The sequence below is a fragment of the Ochotona princeps genome, chromosome 1 (assembly GCF_030435755.1).
Source record: "Ochotona princeps isolate mOchPri1 chromosome 1, mOchPri1.hap1, whole genome shotgun sequence".
NCBI lineage: Eukaryota > Metazoa > Chordata > Mammalia > Lagomorpha > Ochotonidae > Ochotona > Ochotona princeps.
Window position 1 is genome coordinate 45,383,946 of NC_080832.1, and position 24,948 is coordinate 45,408,893.

At 38.8% G+C, this 24,948-nt stretch overlaps 1 protein-coding gene across 5 annotated transcripts in view; it reads left to right on the top strand.

Annotated features, from left to right (window-relative positions):
• The window catches only part of ROS1 (ROS proto-oncogene 1, receptor tyrosine kinase), a 151,275-nt gene that overhangs the window by 103,426 nt on the left and 22,901 nt on the right, over positions 1 to 24,948 (top strand). For all 5 annotated transcript variants that reach the window (XM_058655096.1, XM_058655122.1, XM_058655174.1 and 2 more), the window contains 8 exons: positions 8,082 to 8,250; positions 8,899 to 9,016; positions 12,274 to 12,464; positions 14,643 to 14,726; positions 20,097 to 20,232; positions 21,400 to 21,562; positions 23,004 to 23,068; positions 23,982 to 24,111. In XM_058655096.1, coding sequence (XP_058511079.1) covers positions 8,082 to 8,250; positions 8,899 to 9,016; positions 12,274 to 12,464; positions 14,643 to 14,726; positions 20,097 to 20,232; positions 21,400 to 21,562; positions 23,004 to 23,068; positions 23,982 to 24,111 — 1,056 coding nt within the window. The remainder of the gene's footprint in view (positions 1 to 8,081; positions 8,251 to 8,898; positions 9,017 to 12,273; positions 12,465 to 14,642; positions 14,727 to 20,096; positions 20,233 to 21,399; positions 21,563 to 23,003; positions 23,069 to 23,981; positions 24,112 to 24,948) is intronic.

Below are 24,948 nucleotides of genomic sequence, written 5' to 3' on the forward strand. Positions count from 1 at the left end.
TACAGAAGCTTCTTAGTTTGATGAGGTCCCAATTGTTTATTTTGGTCTTGATTTCTACTGCATCTGGAGTCTTTTTTAGGAAGTGAGGGCCTACCCCTAAGTGTTCCAGTGTGTTTCCAACATTTTCTTCCAAAAGTTTGAAGGTTTCTGGATGTAGGTTTAGATCTGTTATCCATTTAGATCTGATCTTAGTGTATGGTGAGAGATGTGGATCTATTTTTTTGTTTCTGCAGGCTATCAACCAGTTGTCCCAACAGCATTTATTGAACAGACCTTCCCATTTGCCTGGGTTGTTGTTTGTCTTTTTGTCAAAGATTATTTGGCTGTATCTGTGTGGGTTTCCTTCTGGCGTTTCTATTCTGCTCCATTGATCTTCCTCTCTATCTTTGTGCCAGTACCACGCTGTTTTGATAACCACTGCCCTATAGTATGTCCAGAGGTCCGGAACTGTGATTCCTCCTGCTAACTTCCTGTTCTTCAGGATAGTTCTAGCTATCCGTGGTTTTTTGTGCTTCCAGATGAACCTTTGGATCATTGTTTCCAGTTCCATGAAGAATATTTTGGGCAATTTGATTGGGATTGCGTTGAATGTATATATTGCTTTTGGCAGTATAGACATTTTAATGATATTGATTTTACCTATCCAGGAGCATGGGATATTACTCCATCTTTTGAGGTCTTGTTCAATTTCTTTTTTAAGCAGATTGTAGTTTTCTTCAAATAAGTCTTCTACATTTTTGGTTAGATTTATTCCCAGATATTTCATACTTTTCTCTGTTATTTTGAATGGTATCTTGCTGGTTAAGTCTTTTTCCATCTTGGGGCTGTTCGCATACACTATGGCTGTTGATTTTTGTTCATTAATTTTGTACCCTGCCACTCTACCAAACTCTCGTACAAGTTCTAGCAGTCTCTGTATTGAGTCTCTTGGCTCTTCTACATAAAGAATCATATCATCTGCGTATAGTGAGAGCTTGACTTCTTCGTTTCCCATTTGGATTCCTCTGATTTCTTTTTCTTGTCTTATGGCCTCAGCGAGTACCTCTAGGACTATGTTGAATAGTAGTGGAGAAAGTGGACATCCCTGTCTTGTTCCAGATCTCAGTGGGAAGGGTTCCAGCTTTTCTCCATTCAGTATGATGCTGGCGTTGGGTTTTTCATATATTGCTTTAATTATGTTGTGGATTTTTCCATCTATGCCTACCTTGGTTAGGGTTTTTAGTAGGAAGTGATGTTGGATTTTGTCGAAAGCTTTTTCCGCATCTATTGATACTATCATGTGATTCTTGTTTTTCAGTTTTTGGATGTGGTGTATCACATTTATAGATTTTCGAATGTTGAACCATCCCTGCATTCCAGGGATGAATCCTACTTGATCTGGATGAATGATCTGTCTGATGTGTTTTTGAATTCTGTTGGCTAGGATTTTGTTGAGAATCTTAGCATCAATGTTCATCAAAGAGATAGGTCTGTAGTTTTCCTTCTCTGTTAGTTCTCTGTCTGGTTTTGGGATTAAGGTAATGTTGGCTTCATAGAATGAGTTTGGAAGGGTTGCCTCTTTTTCTATTGTTTTGAAGAGTTTGTAGAGGATTGGGGTCAGCTCTGTTCGGAATGTTTTGTAGAATTCTGGAGTGAAGCCGTCTGGGCCTGGGCTTTTCCTTGTTGGGAGGTCTTTAATCACTGATTCAATCTCTACTTCAGTTATGGGTTTGTTCAGGTCGTTTGTTGCCTCTGGGCTAAGTTTTGGCAAGTGGTAGAAGTCTAAGAACTTTTCCATTTCTTGGTGATCTTCTGATTTGTTGGAGTACAGTGCTTTGTAGTAATTTCTGATTATGGCCTTAATGGATGCGGTGTCTGTTGTTATGTTGCCTTTTTCATCTTTGATGCTGTTAATTCTTGCCTTCTCTTGTTTTTTCTTTGTCAGTCGGGCCAGTGGAGTGTCTATCTTGTTTATCTTCTCAAAAAACCAGCTTTTTGATTCATTGATTTTGTGTATGGTTTTTTTTATTTCTATCTGGTTGATTTCCTCCCTTGTTTTGATGATTTCTTGTTTCCTATTGTGTGTGGGGCTCTTCTGCTGTTGTTTTTCCAGTTCCTGGAGGTGTGTGTTTAGTTCCTGTATTTGGCGCCTCTCTTGGGCCTTGACATGAGCTCCAATTGCGATGAGTTTACCCCGTAGCACTGCTTTGGCAGTGTCCCACAAATTTTGGAATGTTGTGTCAGAGTTTTCATTGGTTTCCATAAATTTTTTGATCTCATCTTTAATTTCTTCTCTGATCCATTGTTCGTTTAGTAGCATATTGTTCAGCCTCCAAGAGTTTCTGTATTTCCTGGGGCATTTTGAATTGCTGATTTCCAGCTTCATTCCGTGGTGGTCTGAGAGGGTACATGGTATGATTCCTATCTTTTTGAAGTTATTTAGGTTTGCTTTGTGTCCTATCACGTGGTCGATCCTGGAGAAGGTGCCATGCACTGCTGAAAAAAATGTATAATCTGTGGCCTTAGGGTAAAAAATTCTATAAATGTCAACCAAGTCCAGTTGTTCTATTGTTTGTATGAGTTCTGTTGTTTCTTTGTTGAGTTTTTGTTTTGTTGATCTGTCTATAGTTGTTAGTGGGGTGTTAAGATCACCCACTATTATTGTGTGCATATCTATGTCTCCCCTTAAGTCCGTGAGTAATTGCTTCACGTAGCTAGTTGCATTTGAATTTGGTGCATATATGTTCACAATGGTAATTACTTCCTGATGGATCAGTCCCTTCACCAATATATAATGTCCTTCCCTGTCTTTTTTGATGTGTGTCAGATTGAAGTCCACATCATCTGAAATTAAGACAGCTACCCCAGCCTTTTTTTCTCGTCCACTGGCATGAAATATCTGTTTCCAACCTTTCACTTTCAGCTTCTTTGAATCTCTTCTGGTTAGATGTGTCTCTTGTAGGCAACAGATAGTTGGGTGCTGTTTGATAATCCATTCTGTTAATCTATGTCTTTTGATTGGTGAGTTCAGGCCATTTGTGTTGAGAGTTAAAATTGAGAGGTTGTGATTTTGCCCTGCCATACTTGTTTTTGTGGGTGTTGATATCTGTGTTATTGCCCTTCCTTGTGTGGACTTTAGTGGGGAGACCTTCCTGTTTGCCATCTTTGCTTATGATTCACCTCCTTTTTTTCTGGAATTAGTGCATTTCTAAGGAGATTTTGTAGAGCTGGTTTTGTGCTGGCATATTCTTCTAATTTCTCTTTGCTGTGGAAGTATTTGATTTCGTTCTCAAATACGAATGAGATCTTTGCTGGGTACAATAGTCTTGGTTGACAGTTGTTCTGATTCAGGATTTGGAAGATCTTTGTCCATTCTCTTCTTGCTTGTAAGGTCTCTTCAGAAAAGTCAGCCGTGATCCTGATTGGTTTTCCCCGGTATGTGATCTTTTCTCTGCTTCGTACTTGTCTCAGGATTCTTTCTTTGTCTTCGTTGGAGTGGAACTTGAGCACCATATGTCTGGGTGAAGATCGCTTTGGGTCATATCTGCTGGGAGTCCTCTGACCGTCCTGGATTTGAGCTGGATTCATGTTCCAAGTGTTTTGAAAGTTTTCCTGTATAATTTCGTCGAGCACCATTTGCATTCCTGATTCTTTTTCCGCTCCTTCAGGAAGGCCAATAATCCTAATATTTGATTTTCTGAGGTTGTCTTTCATTTCTTGTATGGTCTTATTGGCTTTGTTCAGACTTGTCTCCAGCTGTTTCATGAACTGGGTGTGTTCATTTTGTGTGTCTTCCGTTTCAGAGATCCTCTCTTCTGCTGTATTTGTTCTGTTGGTTAGGCTCTCAATTTTGTGCTCTAAGTCAAGGATTTTACTTTTCATTTGTTGTATTTCTGAGGCTATGTGGTTCTTGAATTCCTTGAAGTCCTCCCAATTCTTCTCATTGTCTCTGACATATTTTAACATTATTTTTTTGAATTCCTTGTCTGGTAGATCTTCTATGTCTTCATCTCGCATCTCCGAAATAGACATTGGCTTTCGATCCTTTATTGGTAGGGTGTTGGCACTCTCATCTGGATCATTACCTTTTCTGGTATTTCTTCCCATTGTGTTAGTGTTTCTTTTTTGAGAGACCTAGGCACCAGTGTGCTGAGGGGTCTCCAAGCACTATCCTGTAGAGATCGGAGTCTGCAGGCGTGGAGTAGCAGGGTGTGGGAATTTTCAAGGCACTTTTGGTGCGTCTCCAGAACACTGGACCTCAGGGCGCCTCTTCCAGGGCCCAGAGGATTCAAAGCGCACTCTCAGCTCGTCCCCTACAGGTATGCTACCACAGGGCGTGGGGGAGTGAAGGCACTCTCTGTGCGCGCACCCTGTTTACTGGATCACAGGGCTCGGAGCAAGGTACTATAGGGCATGGGGTGTTCCAGGTGCTCTCTGGAAACGCCTCCTGCGCAGGTCCGCCCACCCCAGCACTTGCAGGGGACCGACCGCCCCGGCGCTAGCAGGGAACTGCCCAGCCCAGAGGCGTGCTTGGGTTCCTGTGGGATAGCACCGCCCAGCTGAGTGCCAGACCGCAAAGGCACAGGGGAGTATCCAGTGTGCCTTTTGCCTTTCTCCCAGACACAGTTTTGGCAGTCTCAGGGCACTCGCCCTGTGTCTCTAGAGGCTGGAGCCTGGGGGGGGGAGGGGCGGGGAGACCAATTGTGTTCAGGCTCTGTCCGTGCCCCTGGGGGGCCAACTCCCGAAGCCTCCAACCCACCACTGTCCCCACCCAACTCACTCAAACCTCAGGTTCTTGCAGTCTGCCTCTTCCTCTGGTGGGAATCCTGGCCGCCAGTGCGTCTCCCGACTGCTGCGTCCTTGGCTGGTCTCCGCGCGGGTCGCGATGGAGCCTGGAGGCTGCGGCTGGTGCAGGTCCCGGGGGTTGGCGACCAGGGTGGGCAGATGCCGGCGGGTCCCGGTGATTCAGGGTCCTGGTGTCCGCAGCGGGGCAGGTCCTGGCGAGTCCTGGTGACCAGGGTGAGCAGATGCCAGCGGGTCCCAATCACCGCCGGTCCTCACGGCCACAGCGTCTGCAGGTCGGTCTTTGGGTGGGTTCGGCGGCTTTCAGCGTCTGCACTCAGAGGTGACTCAGCAGGTCAGGAGCAGAAAGTCGTCTTCCCTGTCCTTTGCTTTGTTTTTCCCTGGTTGCTCTTCCGAGTTGTGTGGATTTTTTTGGCTCCACACTGTCCAGGGAACTTCACGTTCTTCTCCCTGTAGTTCTATGCTGCTCCACTCACGCTTTTGTCGCGTTCTAGCCCTCTCTGTCTGTGAGCTCTCTCACAGTCTTCCTCCTATGTCGGCCATCTTGCGAGTCTCCAGATGTTCGTAAATTTTAAATGACTTTTCATTCAAACTCTGTATGCTTTAGCTACTACAAAAATAATATGGAATTTTAAGGAATCAGTGGATCTAATTCAGTGCTAGGAAAATCCTACATTGATTTTTATAGTAAAATAACTAGAATAAATTAGTTAAAAAATAATTACTGCTTGTTATTTTCATGGCTATACATGTGTTTGTGTATCTGTGGGGTTATATATGAGCTTATATATATCTATGCATTTGGGAAGTGTGATTAGGAATGTTTTAGTGATAACTTAAAAACAAGTCAGTATACTTATGGCCTATTTTCATGAAAGGAAGTTGTCCCCCAGGGTGTTTTGAAAATGTACTATGTATGATATTTCTTCAGATCTTGTATGTTTTAGATAAAAAAAACTGTGAAAAATATGGAAGAATGCTACACTGAGTTGAAAAAAGGCCATAGTTTACTTCGGCTTTTAATTATGTTTCTAATGATTTGTTGGCTATTTTTAAAATGGTCACCTTATAAAAATGAAGTTAAACTGGAAAAATTAGAAGATTGCCTTTTTACAGACATCTATTTAAAGGTTAATGCACTTCAGTCCAAACTCAGTGAGAGAAATAAATAATGGTCATTTCCCAGATGGATGAGATGATAAAGGAGCTTAGAGGAGATGATGATCCAATCTCTTCTCTTTCACTGATGATGTGAGGGAGAGTCAGAGGCCGTGGGTGAGCAGACACTCCAGCTGTGAAGAGAAGAACCCCAGGACTGACTCAGCCTTGCTGTCCTAACTGGGTGCAGTCTATGGAAGGAGTGTGATTTAGAAGGCAGCCATTGCACTGTTCAAAATTTCGATAGAAGGACAGCTTTCTGAACTTCCTGTTGCTACACTTGCTCACTGCATGTTCAGATAGTCAGTTTAGAAAACTATGAAGCTAAAAATGGAAGAATGGAGTGATTTCCACAAGTCTTACCGTCTATGAGTATTAGTTGATGAGCAACATGAAAAGCTGTGGTTTTTGAGAGGTTAGTGAGTGACCTATATGTAGAAAACTCTTTTGAGCAACTTAAAACTGCTTTGTAATAACAAGATAGCTGGACATGATCCCAGAACTCCAGGTTGAAATTCCAAGAAGCAGGCTATGAGGGTGAATTTGTTTCTTTAATTAGTAATTTTAATAAAGAAAAAAAAGTCTGTTTTTTTCCTTCACTTTCCTTATCTGGAAAATGAATAATTTGAACACAAGCCTGAATTTCAATTCAAATTTTAGTTATCAAAGGCTGAAAACATTACAACAGTGTGTGAAACAACAACATATTCGATTTCTGATTGGAAAGAAACCATTTATTGTGCTTTGGTAGTTTTTTTTTCTCATGCACCTCATGGAAATCTTTTTGTCATCTGGTCAAGAAAATTCTTTCCAAACCCAAATGCTACTGAAGCTGCACTCTCTGAGATATCTTAGCCAATCCTTACCCAAACAATTTGAAAAGACTCCTGGGGCAGTATTCACCCCTGGACTTGTTGGCCTGTGACAAATTGAAGATCCTGACTTGCTTGTGATTTACTCTCTAGCCCATGGCAATGCTCCCTGTTGGTGGTTTGCCCAGAACATTCATTGTGGTAGTGAAGCCAACACTGTGCTAGTTTCAGGCAGTACCCTTGGTCAGGAGCTCTGATAATTTCTGGATGGGGTAGAATGTTGGGTTATCTATACTACCCACATGAGGTAATTTCTATAACAGTTGTTTAAGAAGGGAAGACTGAGAAGGGCTAAGTTTTTCTTTTGGTTGTTTTTGTTGGCCAAGAATTAATTGTTCCTATGAAGTTTCAGAGTAAATATTATAGATTCAGTTTGTTTCATTGAGTTGTCTGTCTAAGACTAATACAAATATGACTTTTGGGCAAGTAATTTTCTCAATATCAACATTTCTGTTTTTTTTCTCTTTTTCTTTCCTTCACCCCTTTCCTCCTTATTTATTTGAGACATAGTGGTCTACTTCCTGAAGGTCTTACAAAGATAATTTCTAACTGAATAGAAATATTATAAAGTGTTCAACTAATGAGATGATGTGACCTTGTAGATGCTAGATGAAAAAGGAGATGTAAAGCAAAGCTTATTTATGGAAACTGACCTTCCTTGGAAACTCCACTAGGAAAAACACACCAAGAACTCTTGGCAGAATGACACATCCTCTGTCTATGTTAAGTGAAAAGCCATCACCATTTTCAGCTGGTTACTAAGGATCAAAATGCATGGATTTTTTTTTTTGAAAAAAGTTGCAGAGAGCTGAAATTAGAGATGCAACATTCCAAGGAATGAAAGCAGTTTTCCTGTATTTAACTTCTACACTTGCTACTTAGTAGCTGAATAATTATGGGCAAAATATTCCTTCTTTAAGGAATCTAGGCTTTCTTTGTGTAAAAATAAAGACATTGTTACATATCTGAAAAGAGTGTTAGGTGTTTGTAAGTCATCATGGTGTTTACTTTCAGGGACACCAGAACATCACAGCTCAAAATTTGCCCTTATCACATAAAGTTAGAAGGACATTTTCCACCTACAGTGTATCCTAGGAACTATTATCATGCTTATTGTAGTTGTCATGAAAGTAAAACAGCTATAGGTGAGAATTGTTTAACAGAGAGTAAACTTCAGATTTTAATACTGACCTTGTACCTGAATGTTTCTCTAAATAAAGAAGATTGTTTTAAAGAAACAACCATTTTAATTGTGATTTCTTTTTCTAGTGGAGAGACAATGGGTTTTACCATGTTAAAACTTCATGTACCCACAGTCATGCTTATGTCTGTAACATCTCAAACCTCCAACCTTATACTTCTTATAATGTCCGAGTAGTAGTGGTTTATACGACAGGAGAAAACAGCACCTCACCTCCAGAGAGCTTTAAGACAAAAGGTGAGTGCTACAATTACCAACATCTGGGTAATTCAATTCTTTTCTTACGCTTTATTTTGCCAATGTTAGAGCTGGGATTAAAAGAAAAAGTTTCTATTTCCAGTGCTTGAATGACTATATTGAAGATTCAGAGCTTTCTAGACAGTAATAAATTAATGTGGTCTTGATTTTTTGGTATTCTGAGCTGGGATCAGTTATTTCTCCTTTCAGTATTTGGATTTCCTATCTAGCTATATTTTTCAGTGAAAATAGGATTATTGAGTTTTCAGCAAATATTTATTACATGATTACTATACTCCAGATGCTCAAAATGAAAAAAATCTAACCAGGCTATTATATTAGTCCTCTAAAACTAACCTCAGCTTGATCCCTATTAGAATGGGGGGAGCACGCTTATTTACTTATTTGTATTTATTCCTTGTTTTGTGTAAAGCTGAGCTTTACTGTTAATTCTATCATGAGTCCATCTAATCCACAATTAATCAAAGGTTCAGGTACTCATTTAAAATATGTACCCATATTAGAATGTTTCAAAATATTCTTCAATGTATTTGTCTTTTCTCTTATTAAACAAATTGTATAAAAAATAAATCAGTGTAATATTAAATTCTAACATATGGATCACTATTTCCTCTTTTCCCTTCAAAGCTGGAGTTCCAAGTAAACCAGGTACTCCTAAATTATTAGAAGGGAGTGAAAATTCAATACAGTGGGAAAAAGCTGAGGATCGTGGAAGTAGACTTTTGTATTATATTCTCGAGATCAGGTATGTCTTTTTGCAGAAGTGTTTTGTGAACTACGAAGAACAAACACCTGTAAGATGCTTAAATGTTACAATGCTAATGAGAGTGTATTCATATTTACACAAAAAGAATCTCTGATTTAAGGACCCAATGCACATCACTACATCCTTTACTCAATTGCTAAAGGTTGGCCTTGGGGTACTAGTTGTAAAGAGAATAGCATTCTCAGAGATCTGCAAATTCTCATTACAATTTTATGGAAATAATTCAATCTTAGGCTCTGACAACCAATATTACTTACTGTTTATTCTGCTGAAGAATCTGAGCTGATGTCTGATGTCAGATGATGGTATGTCTATAAATTTTTGATGATAATCTGTTTTAGCAAGACACATATTCTACAGTGAGAACTATCAGTATGCTCAGTATTTCCCAGAATGTGAAGTAAGGTTAAAATTCTGAATTGATCTGCCATATATAGGACACATAAGATTGTCTATGTATTGTCAAGATTGCAGCTTGCACTGTGTTCCTAGTACTGAAAATGTGCTGTCGATGAAAGCCAGCAGCTGATCAGCACATGCAATTTAGACCTGGCCAGTGTGAGGAGCTCAGGGAAACAAAACTGGCCCACGAGGCCAGATTTCATGCCAGCTTGAGGGGAGAATTCCAAATTCCAAAACACTCGCCTCACGGGACTATGAAACCATCTTTTAAGAAGGCTCCAAGGACAAAAGTCACGTCCATAATTATCATCCTGGCAACTTGAGCTTTGGATCTATTTTTGCTTCATCTTGCTCTGGCATTCCCATAACCTTAAAAAAAAGTTTTCCTGCTCAAGCTAGAGAATTTCCTTAGTTTTCTTTCTAAGTAAAACCTTACAATATCTCTTAAGGTTTTTCATGCAGCATGAAGTGGATTCAAAGCTGCAGAACTGTCTTAGTGATTTGTGACTAGAATTGTATTTACCAGGAATGCTACATTGTAATTCTTACCAGGATGCCTTAAGTCTGTTCACTTCAGTGACATCTTAGGTGTATAACTCCATCTATCCATACGGCATGTCCTTTTCCCCAGGTATCTCCAATTGAATGACCTAAAACAGCAGACATTTATTATAGTTCTAAAGGTTAGAATTATGAAGTCAAAGTGTCAGTAAGGTCATGCTCCTTTAAAGTTTCTTGAGAGAAATTGTTCCTTGCTTCTTTTTAGCTTCTGGTTGGCTCTTAGCAAGCATTGGTGCTCCATGGCTTACAGATGCTCACTCAAATCTATGCCTCAATCAACCTCATGGCATTCTCCATGTGTGCATCTATGTCCAGACTTCCCTTCATTTATAAGTCTCTGTCATTTGGGTTAGGGCCATATTAATCTACAATGATTTCATTAACTTCTGCCAAGCCCCTGTTTCCAAGCAAGTTCACATTCCCAGAGTCTGAGTGGACATACATTTTGGGACACATTATTCAATACAGTGTATAGATATTTTCTCTCTTCCATGTTTGGGCTTAAGTTGTTCTTTTCATTGGCAGAATGAAGACATTGCTATGTACCTCTTAGTAATTGTGAAGATGCAATGAAATAAAACCTGCATAAATCACCTTAGTATTGCAAATACAAGGTGCTCAACCAGTGGTAGAAATACTGATTTTCTTCCTCAATGGCAATAAGTGTAATGAGCCATTTACTCTGCAGTTAGGAGCTATTTAGCCATGTAAATAGTTGTGATGATCATTGCTACTGCCCTGATGATCTCATCTACCCACCACTGCTTCTGAGGTTCACTATGCTGTTGCTAGTTCTGGCCAGCCACCCATTTAGCAGAACCAGAACTAGTTTCTAACTTACTACATATTGGTATGTCCTAAAACTGTTGCAATCTGGAAAGTTTCAAACTTGAAATGTTTTTTCATCGTTGAGAAGACATAGGTAGAAGACCTTGAGCCTGCCTTCAGTCAGTGATTCTGTTCAAAGTCACTGCATTCATGTCTTCTGGACCCAGGTCTTGTCCTCTTTCCCTATTTCACAAAACAAAACAAAACGAAACAAAAACTCAATGTGAAATGACACTGAAGTACAATGAAGAACAATACATAAGGCAGTAATGAGGTTTAGAAGTTCAGATATAATAATGTTGGGAGCTGAGCTATCACACTTTGCTTATAGGCTGTCTACTCTGTATTTTTTCTAGATATAGTAAAAAGAAACCAAAAGACGTAAGAGGATGAATATTAAGAAAAATACAAATTTACCAGTTAAAATTATAATTGTTTACGTGTTTACAATTATGAAAAAGTTTCCAGATTTTGAACTAGGAAAAGTGGAGCAAGCTTTTTAAAAAAAGATTTATTTTTATTCAAAAAGCAGAGATATAGAGAGAAGAGAGACAGAGACAAAGATCTTCCTTCTACTAGTTCACTCCTCAAATGGCTGCAGTAGCTGGAACTGAGCTGACCCAAAGCCAGGAGTCAGGAGCTAGGAGTTTCCTCTGCATCTCCCACATGGGTACAGGGGCCCAAGAATGTGAGCCATTTTCCACTGCTTTCCCAGGCCATAAGCAAGGGGCTAGAACAGAAGTGGAGCGCTGGGACACAAACAGTGTCCATATGGAATGCCATTGCACAGGTGGCAGCTTGGCTCATTATGCCATGGAACCATCCCCATGGAGCTAGTTTTTTTTTTCTCAGTGGTTATGACATCATTGGAAATTTCTGTATTCTATGTTGGAGTGCCTGGTTTGAATCCTGACTACTCTGCCTCTAATATAGTTCCCTGGCTGTGTGTGCCCTGGTGTGGTTAGTGGGGATGCGGAGGCAGCAGATGATGACTGGAGTATTTGGGTCTCTGCCAATCACTTTGGAGACTTGGACTCTGTCCTCCTGATTTTGGCATGATCTGGCTTTGACTGTTGTGGCCACGTAGAAAGTGAATTAGTGTAAGGAATTTCTTTCCTTTTCTTTGCCTTTCAAATAAAGCGAACATAAATTTAAAAATTAGAAACAGTAGGAAAATAATCTTCAGTTTCTGTTGATTACTGATTATTGTTGGTGGGATAAGTTGTTTGGCTCCATGCATCACTAGGGTGGCTTTATAGAATCACACCATGTTTATTCACCAAATCATGTGAAATGAATGGGGATCATAGATACAACTTGTAATAAGAGACCCTCTGTGCTTCTTGTTATAGTGATATATACATATATATGAGCAATTAACAGTAACATATATTTTATCACATGGTTTTTTTTCTGCATGTAGCATTTCTATGTTGCCTTTGCAGACAGGGGATTTCAAATGATTCACAGAACCAGAATTTAAGCTGGAAGATGGCATTTAATGGATCCTGCAGTAGCATTTGCACATGGAAGTCCAAAAATCTGAAAGGAACATTTCAATTCAGAGTTGTAGCTGCAAATAATCTGGGCTTTGGTGAATACAGTGGAATCAGTGAGGATATTTTATTAGCTAGAGGTATGTTACCTTGTCTGCCAATGTACTAAATTATTATATAAAGGTGCAGTGTTATTGGTAGGTACATTCTTAGCCTTAGTAAGTATAGTAGGTGGTTAGTATTATTAGACTATTGAATTATTCAATACATCTGATGTGATCTTACTAGAACACCATTGCTGTCATATAGTTTTCTTTTCTCTTAGTAATGATAACCTACACTTTTATGTTACTGTATCAATTCCATGCTCTTTTTTTCAAATGAATAAGTACAGCTTTATTTTTTTGTGTGTTAGAATTTTTTTAAATTTCATTTCATTTTATGACATAGTTTCATAGGCTCTGGGATTCCCCCAACCCGTCCCCATGTCCTTCCCTCTTGGTGGATTCCTCCACCTTGTTGCAGTATTACAGTTCAAATCCAGTCATGATTCTTTCATTGTGAGCATGTACCATGCATAGAGTCCAGCATCTTATTGTCCAGATAAACTCAACAGTTTCTTGCAGAGACCATCTCTGGTCTGAAAGTAGAGCTGGCAGAATATCATCCATCCAATGAAAAATCACAACATAACATTAACAACAATTTACAACACTAGGGAGTTAATTGACATTGTATCGAGTGACCAATATGTTAGAAAATGCAAGCTCTTAAACCACATCCTGTGGCTACTTCATTGACGTTTCAATTTTAGTTTATACACAACCAGCTGCTATACACCTTAAAATGGCTATAGGGTACTATCTCCATGCTCTTAACAAGGCTCCCAAGGCTGTTCACAATTTGGTATTTAGCTCTCCAGCTTATTACTATAGTCCTAGTATTTTCCTTGCATACACAAGAGAACTAAGTTTATTGCTCATCTCTTTCCTACTATTTTCTCTTTCCATTGTGCATTTGGATTTAGTTTATGATGTATTATCTTTCTAATCACATAGGCTGGAAGGCTCAGAGTTCAGACTTCTCTCTTCTCTCAGTCACTGGATTCTACTGACATTACAATCTAAATTTTCTCTCTGATGAATTTTCATGTTGCTATTTCTACCTTGGCTATCCTTTTTTTTCTGTCATCTTTAAATTTATTTGTTAAAGCACAGATAAAATTCAGATAAAAATTAATGAAACCAGAAGCACAAGTGGCAATGATGAATGAACATTGAAAACTGAAACATATTTTACAGACCGTTACCTTGGCTATCCTAATTTAAGTATCATTTGTTGCCTGTGCTCTTGGTTTTATCATACAGCTTAGAGTTAATCTTGCTGAAACACAAAGTGGACCACTTAATCTCTCATACCCTGAATTATTCTCTATTCACTGTCTTCAGAATTAGTGATAAACAATTGAGTGGCTTGTAAGATCTTCTGAGGTTGTCTTCCAAATGTAATTCATCTTTCCTAACATTTGTGCTTGGCTATCGCCATGCCAGATTTTATGTCCCTAGTTTTCTGGTCTTGTGTTTTGTCCCTGCTTTCTAGCCTATGTCCCTTAGCTGAGATTTCTTTCCTTTTACTTTCTTTTTCTTCAAAACCTAATACAATGAACTTTCTATGTGGCTTAATTGATATTTTGTAGGTAAAATTATTCATTATGCATTTCATATATACATTTGATAGAAAATATACAATGTTCTTATGGGATTTCTATTGCATGTCATTTTTTTAAAATATTGCTTAAAATATAAAAGTCATTGTTAGTTTCTGAGTGGTGCCAAAGGTGAAGTCAAACTACACAAGCTGCCATGTTTGTATTTTCTACTGCACTGAAGCTATCTAACAGAAATGCATTTTTAAATTTTTACAATTCTGAAGGTTATACTTGCGGAGTTAACTGTGCATAAAGACATTACAAAAAGTATTTCCAACTATACAATTCACATTATATCTCAAATTCTCTAAAAATATTTTACATGTTTCTCCAGTCATTTTAAAGTAGAAGATTGGGTGTGTTTCACTGGTGTGTTGGTATGCTGCCTCTCTGGGTTAAAAAATTAAAACCAAACAAACAAATAAACAAAAACACCCTGATTTTGCTTTCCTGTGACATAAATACTTTCAGTGTGGATGATTTCAATTTATAATGCATAACAAATGGTTTGCAAAAGTTGGCTAGGTTTTGGCGTTTCACTCCGTGTAACTTGACTTGGTTTAATTATTCTGTTAATTAATTTCATTTTGTTTTTTTTTTACATCATTAGATGGCTTCTGGATACCAGAAGTAAACTTTGTGCTTATCATTATGGTTGGAATATTTCTGGTTGTTATTATTCCCTTGATATTTGGTGAGTATCCTTGATTTTATTATATATATATTTATTATTATCTCATTTTATGACACAGTTTCATAGGCTCTGGGATTCCCCCAACCCCTCCCCAAGCCCTCCCCTCATATTGAATTCCTCCATGTTGTTACAGTAGTATAGTTCATAGCCAGCCATGATTCCTTCATTGAGGTCATGTACCATGCATAGAGTCCAGCATCTTATTGTCCAGATAAACTCAACAGTTTCTTGCAGAGACCATCTCTGGTCTGAAAGTAGAGCTGGCAGAATATCATCCCCTCCAATGAAAAGCCACTACACAACTTCAACAACAGGAAGAAACATGGAAATTTACAACATCATGAATTTAATTGACATAGTATTGAGTGACCAAAATGTTAAAAAATACAAGCTCTTAACCACATCCTGTGGCTGCTTCATTGACATCTCAATTTTAATTTATACACAACCGGCTGGTATAAACCTTAAAATGGCTATAGGGTACTATTCAGCTGTTTTGTGTCTATTTTCATTTTTATATTTAGCAGCTTACAGTATTCAAGCATGATTTTTACTGAACATTATGAATTTTAGGATAGTCCAAACAGGCTTATAAGTCTATCAAGCCATATGTTAATGATTGAGGAGCAAAACAGTTTTAGGAGGGGTGTGCAGAGAAATCATCAATACCTTAGTGAGGAGTAGCTGATCTTTGTGTCCCACCTAGTAAGGTATATGGGAGTCCAAGCTGACTTTTTCTTGTCTGTTCTAAGCTTTCCTTATTGGTCTCTGTGTATCTGATCTAATTTTTTGGGGACCCGAGCGACCCTGATGGTCGTTGCAAGAGAGGGTGGGGAGCCAAAGTTGAAACTAAGTGAAGACCAGAGAAAGCTCCTCTCCAGAGTCCTGTAGGAAGTTTACTGTTCTTCTGTTTCTGAGGGTGGCTCAGGGCTCCGGGCTGTTGTTCCGATGACATTAGATCCTGGCTTCTTCCATCCCATTTGGGAAATCAATAGGGAATGGTTGACCTCAGAGTTCTCAGCCCACGGGGGCACTCGCACTCCAATTCCTTGTGATCTCCTTGGCAGTTGGGATATAATCCTTGGTGCCCATACTGATAGTCCTTGGTGAGGTACCAGGAGTCTCTGGGGTTGGGATACAAGCCTCCTCCTGTCCTCCTGATCCACTCTGGAGTCCCGTCCTGCTCTGTGTATATGATCTCCTGTTAAGAGGCTGTCAGGATCCAACATTTATTTAATTGAGAGGTAAAGAAAGAAGATGGATAGACAGATAGAGACAGAAAGGCAGAAAGCCAGATGCAGAGAGATCTTTTAGGTGTGGGTTTACTTCCAAAATACTAGAAATGACAAGACTAGGCCAGGATGCAGTGGGGAGCCAGGAGCACAATTCATTTCTGCTGTGTGAGTGGCAGCATTTCCATTATCGAGCCCTTCACTGTTGACTCAGAGTGTACATTAGCAGGAAGCTGGAGTCAGGAGCTGGAGCTAGGACTCAAATTCAGCCACTTTGATTGAGACACAGATCTACTAACTGCTGGGCCAAATATCTACTCCCTAGATATAGTTATAAGTTGTTATATTGGATAATTTCTCTCTCTTGGTTTATATAGTTTTTTTTTACATGAAACATGACATGTTTAAGTTAATAAAAGTCAAAATGTTACTAGACTTTCATAATCATTAATTTTTGTGACCTTTTTTCAATGCAGGGTAATTATGAAAAATAGATTTGCATTTATAGTTCATGGTATACTTTAGATAAAAATCACATTATTTAAAGATTTATTTTATTTTATATGAAAGACAGATTTGCAGAAAGAAGAGGCAGAGAGAGAGAGAGAGCTTCCATTTGCTGTTTCACTTCCCAGATGGCCACAACAGCTGCAGCCTGACAAATCTGAAGCTGGGATCTAGCAGCTTCTTCCTGGTCTCCAATGTGGATGCAGTGGCCCAAGGACTTGGAAGTCTTCCATTGCTTTACTAGTCCACAAGCAGGAAACTGGATTGGAAGTGGAGCAGCCAGTAGTAGAACCAGTGGTCAAATAGGATGTAGGCAGAGAATTAGCCTGTTGAGCTACTGTACCAGCCCTATAAGATAAAAATTTCTCAGGGCATATGTAGCATTTTTAAAACCAGTATTTGTTTCTGATAAGCTATTTTTTCTAGGATTTTATGGCTTATCATTTGGAATAATAATTAAAAAAAACTCTGGATATAAAAAAAGTGTAGCATTAGGGGAAAGCCAGTGACAGTCTGTGGTAAAAATAGATTTGGTCTCCAGACAAACAGCCTGATTTAGAATGACCAGGGCCTCCTTTGCAGAAGTGCCATTTTCTGGCTTGATAGATTCCACTCTCACTATAGATGTCTGAACTGCTTATTCAAATTTATGTTTACCTACAAATGACCAGGAAAGTGGAAGAATTAGGTAAGATAAATATAAAACTGGCTATTTTCCATTGTTCATGTTGTGTCAATTTACTAGTCTTAAACCACCCTCCCCCTACCCTGCCTTTTTAAGATTTGTATTAGTGATGAGGAATGTAGGACAGCCCCAAAAGAGATAGGGTTATCGTAGTGATCATACATACTGGCTTCTTCTTGTTTCATCATGAATATTGATATCACTTTACTCCCGTAAAAGTCTTGGTTTTTCTTGTAAGACAGGAGAGTTTGTTGTGGAAATATGAAATTAAAAGATGTTAATTTGACACAAAGTTTAAATCCATGCATAGTTTTCCCTTATATGTGTTTCCCACAAACTTTTTGTTTTGTATTTTTGCATCAAAAAATTTTAAGGTGAAACAACATTTTGAAGATCCACAAACTTTTTGAAGATCCTGCATGCATATCCTCCCCTTTCCTTTGCTGATATTAATAGTTCATGACACACTGAAGTGTTTTTTCCCATGCACATATAAGGATCTTTTCCATATGTTCGATTGAAGAGAGCTTGATGATCATGTGTCTTGGTGAGGATCACTTTTGGTCAAGCCTTTGGGAGTTTTGTGCCCCTCCTGGATCTTGTTTCCCAATTCTTTCTCTAGATGAGGGAAATTTTCCTTTATTATTTCATTAAATACATTTGCCAACTCAGCTTCTCTTTCTGCACCCTCTGGGACTCCCATAACTCTTATATTTGGCCTCTTCATAGTGTCTTTCAATTCTTGAATCCTGTTTTTGGCCTGATCCAGCTCTGCTTCCAGCTTTTTGTTTGTTTTCCCCTGATGACAGGAAATATCTTCCAATTCTGAGATTCTTTCTTCTGCTTGCTTCATTCTATTTTGGAGACTCTCCATTGTACTTTTAATTTGCTCTACTGTGTTCTTAATTTCTGATATGTCAGCCTTGATTTGCTTTATTGCTTCCTTAAATTCTTTGAACTCTTGCATGAGTTTCTCATTGTTGATCAGAAGCTTTAAAATGAGTTTTCTGAATTCTGTATGCCCCATTTTCTCGATGTCTTCCTCAGTGAACTCTGAGGTTGGCATAGGGTTTTGCTCCTTTGCAGGGGAGTTTTCAGTAATATTCATTATGCTTTTGTCTCTTCTTTTGCTCTTGGTCATTGCACTTCTGGTTAGCAGAGTCTTCTCCTTGGTGCAGGTTTCTAAGCTGTGTCACCCACAGGTCTACAATGCGATTTTATTTATTGCGGTTGATACACAATTTTTTCCTTGCAGCCACTTGTGCCACAACCTGCAGCGAGTTCCAGGTCTGGGTTCCTATGTTAGATTTCCACCTTGGTCTCCAGAGCCCCAGCTCCTGGCTCACCACTCTCCACCTCCTGTGATACTGTGCTGAGGCTGCACCGTTGTCTCTGCAACCTTTCTACCACTTTCTGTTGGAGCAGGTTCCAGGATTAGGGAGACACCAGGTGTCCTAAATAGTTAGGTTGTTGGTGGCGCTCATCTTGCCAGAACCTTTTGGACATTAGGTCTGGGTGTCACACGGACCTATTTTGACCCGTACAATGCTACAGTTGGTATTATTTTCCTGCGGGACCAGTGCAATCCACGGAACTCAGTGAGTTCTTGCGCAGTTCACTATTGTCCTAAAGTGTTTGCCACAGTGTACAAAATGGCACCTGACGTACCACTACTAGAGTTCTTGATCTACTGGCCGTCAGGTCTGAGGGCTACCCAGACCTGTTTTGGGTGGAACCTGTAGCATGCCATGTTGCTATGGTTCACTGTGTCAGAAATGAGTTCACTCCCAGTTCATTGTATGCTCAGTCCTTTCCCTTGCCTTTGCCTCCTTATGGAAAATAGCACCCAATTCGGCTCTAAGGGGCTGACTGGGCTGTGAAGTCCACGCTGTTCTTGCACTGCCTATTTGGGATCTGCTGCTCTGTCTCTGCTACTGGTCAAATCAAATGGACCAGCAGGATGAACAGTTCTTTGTCTGGGTTTACCTCACAAGGTCCCAGTGAAAGTCACTTGCTACCTGGTTGCTGGTGGAGTTCTGGCTGCTGGTGAAGTTCAGATTGCCTTTGTCTGAATGCTGCTGGAGTATCAGTCACTGCAACACCACACTGTCGTGTCCTCTGCTTTCCTGTGTCTGTCAGTCTCCGGGTACCCCTCTGCTGTTGCTCTGTCCTTTCCTATTTCCTGGAATGTGTCCTCTCTGCTTCATCCTGATTAACTGTTTTTCGGTCCGTTTAAACATGTCCTTACCCTATTCCGCCATCTTGATTCCCTGCCGGATATGCATTCTTATACTCTGTTTTAAAAATATCATAATCAAGGGCCCGGCTTCATGGTCTAGCCCCTAAAATCCTCGCCATTAACACCCCGGGATCCCATATAGACACTGGTTCTAATCCCAACAGCTCCACTTCCCATCCAGCTCCCTGCCTGTGGCCTGGGAAAGCAGTTGAGGGCAGCCCAATGCATTGGGACACTGCACCCATGTGGGAGACCTGGAGGAAGTTCCTGGCTCCTGGCTTCGGACTGGCGCAGCACCGGTCCTAGCACTCATTGTGGGAGTGAATCATCAGACGAAAGATCTTCCTCTCTATCTCTCCTTCTCTCTGTATATCTGACTTTGTAATAAAAATAAGTAAACCTTTAAAAAAAAAAAAAGAGAAAAAGACCATAATCTTGAATGCATCCATTTAAGTCCACAAAGTATAATTTATTCTGATAAGTGAGATGAAGATTGATGTAAAATATATTTTTAATCTGTCCTTTCACATAAATGTAAATGAGTTTTATTATATGTAAATGAGTTTTATAAAAACATTTTTCAATTAAATTTTGTTGTTTTAGCAACTGTGTCCTTATATCTAAGCAATCAAAATGAATTGTCAATATTTCCCAAAGTAAAAAGAAACAATAATTTATTTTCTAACTTATATCCCTTTTCTTTCTAGTCTGGCAGAGAAGATTAAAGAATCAAAAGACTTCCAAAGAAGGGCTGGCCATTTTTACAAACGAAGACAAAGAATTGGCTGAATTGCGAGATTTGGGAGCTGGAGTGGGGCTGGCGAATGCCTGTTATGCCATACAGTACGTAGCCCAGGCATCAATGTGGAGTATTTAGGCAGAGAGTGGACAACAGGAATTAGAGAGTCCACACATCTATTTTGTCCAGGACTGTACTGGCTTATTTTCACAACAGGAGAATTATTGACCACACCATCCTCTCCCACTCTTTAATGTGACCTGCAATAGATGACAAATTAAGTCTTCAGTCCTGTAAAGGGAATGAGAAAAATTCTTTGCCTTTGAGTGCTTTATTACACAAACTGAAGAACAAATTAAAGAAGCAGATATATTGAAGAGAGTAGGCTGGTTTAATTGGAGGCTCTAATGAATAAGAATTCCAAATGTCTTGTGCATGTGCTAGTAAGATAGTTCTAGTCCATTTCAGATGTTGTAAGATCATTGCCTACAAAAGCTCTTTACGATAGATGAATCTGAACTTCTGTCACTGGCATAATTAAAGAAAATATTTAAGTGTCTCTTTCTATGGGACACAAAATTATTGCTTATGTAAAAAGGAATTAAATGTATTATTCAATGCACAAAAGCAAAGAATTTGAAATAGATACAGAGATACTTGTATAAATCAGCTATTCAGAGGTGAATCTTCTTTTAAGGAGGAAATACTCACTATAACTTATTCAAACTTCTCTATTTAAGCACAAAACATTTAAAAATATTTTTCCCATATTATTTAATGTGGGAATATGATGATGGAATTGATTTTTGTCATAAATCTTATTTTCCATGAGATATCAGTTGTGAAAAATAATTTTAAAAAATCATGTAAATCCAGTTGTATTTATTGCTAATTACCAATGGCTTTCAACATAGAACAGCCACTTGAAATTGTTACCAGCAACTTTGACAGAACTATCTACAACAGAAATCTTAAAGCAAAGCACACATGTGCATTTTGTATTATAAGGAGGTTACTTTGCAACGTGCACTCTCTGAGTCAAAAGCAGTGGAGTAGGGAAGTAGATAGGAGCACAGACTTTCACCGTATCACACGGAGCATACAATATTACAAATCTCTGAGATTCTTATTCCTCTTTCAAACACAATCACTAATAACAACACACAATATAAACCATAAATACTTTTCCTCTTTCAAACACAATCACTGATAACAACACACATTATAAACCATAAATACTTTGAGAGAATAAAAATATTGTTATTTTACAGTACTTTACCAACCCAAGAAGAGATTAAAAATCTTCCTACTTTCCCTCGGGAAAAACTAACTCTGCGTGTCTTGTTGGGAAGTGGGGCCTTTGGAGAAGTGTATGAAGGGACAGCACTAGACATCTTGGGAGTTGGAAGTGGAGAAATCAAAGTTGCAGTGAAGGTAATGTGGATCTTTGAACCTCTTGATTCTTTTATGTCACCCTATTTACATGAATTAGTGTGGATACAACTAAAATAAAAACCTGAGTGATCCTGGTTGAAAAAATAAACTAGTAGAATGTATAATCCTCTCTATGGTTGCTGAAATCACACACTCTCCCACTTCCTATATGGACGCTATAGGCAACAGAAAATGTTCATTAATTCATTACCTCAAATACTAGTACTATTATAAAAGAAGATGTAAAACATATTGTTCAGGAACTAGATGAAGGGTCACCTATCATTTTCTTGGGAAGATGGAAAGTATTTGAGCCTTGGTGGCCAGTCATGGTTTTTATTTATAAAAACTGATATTTGAGTTCTGTATAATTCTCAAAAGTCTTTAAATAATATTCTTTTTTTCACTTAACTGTAAAAATTGACTTCAGATCTCTGCCCCAAAACAGAGAACAGGCTGGATTTGGCCTGCACACCTTAATTCGGTGGCCTCTACATTATACAGTATATGCCACATATATACATATATATATATACACACACACACACACACATACATATATATACACACACTGTATATATCCTCTTATTTTTATAAAAATTTTCTAATAGAAGGATAACTTATGTAACTATCGCTGTCAGAAATGCATTGCTCTGAGAGTGGACTGTGCAATTGGAAAAGTTTGCAAAATTCTATTTCCAAATGATGTCCCAGTTATCTCCAGTCTGAACTGAGTTAAACGAGTGTTCATTTTTTTCTTCCAATACAGGAGGACTGATGCTTTGGCTGAGTGGTGTGTTAGGACAGAGCTAGTGTCTGAAATTTTCTCAACGTGCTCATTCCTTCATATTTCCAAAATGGCTGCCAAAGAATCGGAACACCACATCTTCATCAAGGCCAGGGAGAGGAGGAAGGACAGTGCTAATTGTGTTCGGAAAAGTAGAAATTGTTTACAAGTGACCATCTCCCTTATCAGTTTTTCTCTCACTTGTATTGTTCAAGACTGAGAAACATAATTTCAAGAGAGGGTGAAAAATTTCAAAATGTAATTTCATGATTAATTTAGAACAATTATTGGAGATTGGGCATCTTGTCTCCAAGAAACAAATAGGGCATTATTATAAGGAAATGGAAGAAATACAGATGTAGTAGAAAATGAAGAATTTGGTGTCCTGAATATGAAACTTAGTTTCTTCAAATTTCTAGCATTGGGGAGAAGTTTGTATAAATATTACTTGGTCTTTTATCTGACTTGAATACTGGCACTAAGAGATGCTAACATTTGAAAGGGTTTCTGAGCACCTGCACATGCTATGTCTAGGATCTAGAGCCAGCTTTGTGAGTGGGTATTACAAAACAAAACAAAGACTGTTTCCATTCACTGACTAAGCTCAGAAATGTCTGCTACCCTAATTCCTGACTTATTTTTTACATTGCACAGACTTTGAAGAAGGGTTCCACAGACCAGGAAAAGATAGAATTTCTGAAGGAGGCACATCTGATGAGGTATCAGGGTAACTCTGAAATAATTTCTCTTAGTTTGGGATGGAAACTACAGATTTTAACATCCAAAGTGATCTAACATCACATATCATGCTCTCAGCAGACATGGGTGAAAAGTTTAGACAGAAATACACTGTATATCTGTAGTAACAATATTCTATAGAATCAGTTCTCAAATCCTGTACCTGGGGAAAAACTCTTCTTTAATCTTCAAGAAAGACTATGAATTGAAAATGAATTCTGAAAATCTGTTCAACTTTAAATATATGTTTGTATTTGTAAATGAGTTGTATGGAGGATCAAATAGAGAGTAAGGAAGAGCTCTCTAAATGTGATGATGTCAGTGAAAACAGCCCTTATCTTAGTAAGTATACTTTGCAGACTTAGGTTCCTTTGTGGCCAGTAAAACTGCGCAAATGCAGCTTAAAGACTGGAAGCATTGGTTGATGGAGTCCTCACTGTGGGTTCCAGTCTATAGTTCGGGGGCTGATTTTGATGTCATCAGAAACCACTGTAGCCAAAACCGCATGTTGGATTTGTGTCTCTGAAACATGGAGAATTATATCACACTGTAAAGCCCCAAACATAATGTTTCAAGTTTCTTTTGAAGGACGGTATTAATCAAAATTACTATTTGCTGCAAAACACAAAGTACTTAATATAAATGATATTTCTTCTTACCCTTCTCCTATTCCCCATTTCTATATATATATATATGCATTACCACTAGGGGTTGCCATGATACCTCCTTTAGACAACACACTCGCCCATTCTTGCAAAAGGAAGCAGTTTTCTTGCAAAAGAGAGCAGTTTTAAAGGACAGTATGGATAAAGAATTTTTTTTAAACAATGTGATGATCCTTTACTGACTCCTGCCATTTTTATGTTATGCATGCTATGTCTGTCCACCTTTTAGCAAGTTTAATCATCCCAACATTCTGAAGCAACTTGGGGTTTGTCTGCTAAATGAACCCCAGTACATTATCCTGGAACTGATGGAAGGAGGAGATCTTCTTACCTATTTGCGCAAAGCCCGGATGACTACGGTAGGCAGCAGGGGCCTGTGGCAATGACTTTCTTGATGCAAATGTTGTATAATTTCCCATAAACTTTATTTAACGTTAGTGGGCTGCAGTTATGGCTGATATATTGGGATATTTTTCAGAAAATAACTCTAGTATTTCATAATAATTTGTTTGGTTAAAATCCTGAGCTAGTATTTCTAGCATTCGACCCTGGTTTTAGTGTTTAATGAAGGAATAGTTTTTTGTAGACAATAATCGTTATCTTTTGAAGCACAGAGATTGTGTAGAGTTGAGAAAGCACATCTCTGGGCTTCATCTGTATGTCTGCCTGTCCCAAATTATAGTCCTCATGCATCAACTGAGTACTACAATTGCAGGTCCCCATTTCATTGACATATCTGTTTGGATTTTATTAGGCTTGTCCAACTTACTTTGGTCAAAACAGTACTCATAATCTTCTCCTTCATATATCCAATTCCTTGCTTTCCTTCCAAACTGAATGATGAATAATTATTATTAAAACGCAAGCGTTCGGGAACATGAGGGTTGATACATAGTATATGTGGAGTTGGATAACTGGGATGAGGCAGAGCACAAAACTTCTGTATCTTTATCATCAGCTCTGTTGTTTGTTAAAGTGGTTAGCCATTAAATGTTCATTTTGAAACTTTTTTGAAAAGGAGAGACACCTGAGAAAGAGGTCTTCCATTAGCTGGTTCACTCCCCAAATGGCTGCAACAGCCATACCTGTGCTGACCCAAAGGCAGGAGTTAGGTGCTTCTTTGGCGTCTTCAACATGGGTGCAGGGTCCCAAGGACTTGACCCTGCTTTGCTGCTTTCCCAGGCCATGAGAAGAAG